This window comes from Austrofundulus limnaeus, unplaced genomic scaffold, assembly GCF_001266775.1.
Source record: "Austrofundulus limnaeus strain Quisiro unplaced genomic scaffold, Austrofundulus_limnaeus-1.0 Scaffold665, whole genome shotgun sequence".
Classification (NCBI taxonomy): Eukaryota; Metazoa; Chordata; class Actinopteri; order Cyprinodontiformes; family Rivulidae; genus Austrofundulus; species Austrofundulus limnaeus.
Genome location: NW_013953067.1, coordinates 10,388 through 13,477, shown reverse-complemented (window position 1 = coordinate 13,477; position 3,090 = coordinate 10,388). Strand labels below are relative to the sequence as shown.

Here is a 3,090-nt window from a genome sequence, read left to right as displayed (position 1 = left end):
AGTTTAGGGTCAGGTAGGTACCTGTGAGGTTAGTTTAGGGTCAGGTAGGTACCTGTGAGGTTAGTTTAGGGTCAGGTAGGTACCTGTGAGGTTAGCGTTAGGGTTGGTGGTCAGGGTTAGGTTGTAGAAATGTAATGGAAGTCAATGGAATGTCCCKAAATGGATAGCTGGGCGAACCTGTGTGTGTGTGTGTACAGAGAGGGTAAAGCACATCCAGCTGCTGCTCCTGCAGCTGGAAGCCCACTGATAGAAGCTCTCCCTGCAGCAGCGCTCAGCTCAAGCATTACACACAGAATCTGCTGGTGTTACATTTAAGTAGAGGATTTGGTCCTCTGCTGTTACACAAACACATGTTTTCTCTCGTGTGCTTCAGCCATAAAGCAACACTGTGACTGAAGCGTTGTGTGAGGAGTCCCTCAGGGCGTGTCTCACAGAAAACACTGCTCCTGTCAGGCCTTCATCTTCTCCCTGCAGCTCGTCCTGAGGACACACTCTTCATRTCACCTCTTCCCAGGGTTCCTGCACATCCTTAAAAAGTCTTAAAAGTCATTGAATTCATCGATCCAAAAATAAAGCCTTAAAATGTCTTAAATCAGTCTTTCAGAAGTCTTAAAAATGTGAACACATTGTAAATAGGATGATTGTAATTCATCTGAAATATTAAAATAACTGGTAACATTTATTTTTTAAATGTTCACATGCAGACATTCCCCTCTGACATCACTTCCTGTTATTTCACATGTAAATATCTCAARAACTGTTCATCTGAGCAAAGTAAAATTAGTTTTGTTATATGTTAATAATGTTGTCATTTTAAAAATGCATTCACTTTTCTTACAAACTTTGATGTTATAGACACTGTGTCCTAAAACTCCAAATGTTGGCTTGACTGCTAAGGAAGTTTTTGCTATATTTGATGAAAAAGTAGTTAGATATGGATAAACAATTGATTTATTAACAATATTTGAATACTTCAACCAAAAATACTTTGATTCATGAGTTTCTGCCACAGTTTTATTTTTTGTCATTTGTGTTTATTATGAAATTGGTCTTAAATTTAATTTCAGTTGGCATTAAAAAGTCTTTAAAAGTCTTAAATTTAATTTCAGTTGGCATTGAAGTCTTAAAAAGTCTTAAATTTAATTTCAGTTGGCATTAAAAAGTCTTAAAAAGTCTTAAGTTTAATTTCAGTTGGCATTAAAAAGTCTTAAAAAGTCTTAAATTTAATTTCAGTTGGCATTAAAAAGTCTTAAAAAGTCTTCAATTTAATTTCAATTGGCATTAAAAAGTCTTAAAAAGGACTTCCGGTTATGGCGGCCAGGTGAAAGGACGTGTTTCTACCGCTCTGCTGTTCTTGTCAAAGATTTTACCAAAAATACCTTCCCTTTTACAACGAACTAAACGACCAGTGAGCACGGGTGTTCGGAATAATGCCTAAAGCAGCAAAAGCATCCCAGGAAGTAAGTGAAAAAGCAAAACAACATAAACTGACGGATTATCATGCTCGTGGCGAAGTGCTGAAAGCTAATGCTAGCTCATGCTCAACTCCAATGGCCGCCGCAGACAGAGAAGAGAACCCGAAATCTCAAAGCAGCAAGGTGGATGAAATACTATCGGTGGTCAATTCAATCCAAAAGGACTTCTCCTCTAGATTTGACGAAGTTCTGGGCTCCATRGACAGTGTACGCAAAGAGATAAATYACTGTGCTCAGCGAATTACAGAAACTGAAACACGCATCTCTGATGCGGAGAATGAGATAGAAACGCTACGAGCTAAGGTGGATATACTGGAGACCAGGAAGAAAGATCTGGAAGATAAAGTTATGGATCTGGAGTCCAGATCGAGACAAAACAACCTGAGGCTGGTCAACCTGCCGGAGGGAGCTGAAGGACAAAATCCATGTGAGTTCCTGGAAAAGTGGCTGCCTGAGACCCTCGGTGTCGGAGCGGTGACCGTGGAAAGAGCGCATCGAATTGGACCCCGGAGGGACAGCACCGCAACGCCACGCACTTTAATAATGAAATTTCTCAGCAGCAAGGATAAACAAGTTATTGCTCTCGCATCAAGGGCTAATACTGACATTCGCTACCAGAATCAGCAAGTCCGGTTCTACCCAGACACCGCAGCGGGACTGCTCCAGCTTCGGAAGCAGTTTGACCCAATACGAACGGAGCTACGCAAACTGGGATTGCGCCACGGGGTGGCTCATCTAGCCAAGTTGCTGGTAACTTATCAGGACCGAACCCATGCTTTTAAAACAGCGGAGGCTGCACGTGAGTTTCTAAAGAAGGTCAAGAAGAAAGCCGACGGGGAGGTAACAAAGGACTGAATACCCATTCGGTTATTAAATTAACCATTTGTGACTCGTTTAGCCTTGCTGTGCCCTATGTCGGTCAGTTGTTCTGATAGTGGAACAGTAGTGGATTATTATGAATACATACAGCGCTGCTTAGGCATGGCAAGAGTTAGCGTACACATGCCGGTTTATGTGCTTTTTCACAAGTTTAAACCCGTGTGCAAACACGTGGAAGGTTAAATTGTTATATATATAGTGAACAGCAGCGGTGGTAAAAACTTTTGTTTTGGTTATTGAGTGGTTAGACTGCTCCTCACTGCGTGTGGATCGGTCACACGCGATAACGGGAGGTGTACAGAGGGGGGAGGGAGACCCATGGAGGTCGGTCGAGGTGCGGGTTTTCAGCTTTAGGGGATATGTTTTGAGTTTTGTTCTGGTGTTTAAGCTTCTCAGATGTTCATGTTCTTATGGGGAAAACTGTTTTTTTTCTTATCCATTTCTGGTAATCAGATTAGTCTTACATGTCGAAAGTTTTAAATCTTAAAATGATTACATGGAACTGCAGGGGCCTACAACGCTCAAAGAAGGTCAAACAAGTCATTAATAAACTGCATGATTTGGATTCCAGAATAGTATTTCTGCAGGAGACACATCTTATGGAAGAGGATGAGGGGCCGGTCAGGAGAAGGTGGCGGGGTAATGTATTTGCTTCTGCATTTTCTTCAAGAGCAAGAGGAGTTATGACTCTTGTCCATGAATCTGTCCCATTTCTAGTAAACAATGTTATCAAAGA

At 41.5% G+C, this 3,090-nt stretch overlaps 2 protein-coding genes across 2 annotated transcripts in view; both read left to right on the top strand.

Annotated features, from left to right (window-relative positions):
• The window catches only part of LOC106531692 (dynamin-2), a gene marked incomplete at both ends in the record, with an annotated part of 11,060 nt that overhangs the window by 2,611 nt on the left and 5,359 nt on the right, over positions 1–3,090 (top strand).
• LOC106531693 (myosin-2 heavy chain, non muscle) lies at positions 1,300–3,084 on the top strand (the record flags this gene model as incomplete). Its single annotated transcript, XM_014027606.1, is given in 1 exon segment — positions 1,300–3,084. A coding segment is annotated over 1 exon segment (900 nt). The 3' UTR covers positions 2,331–3,084.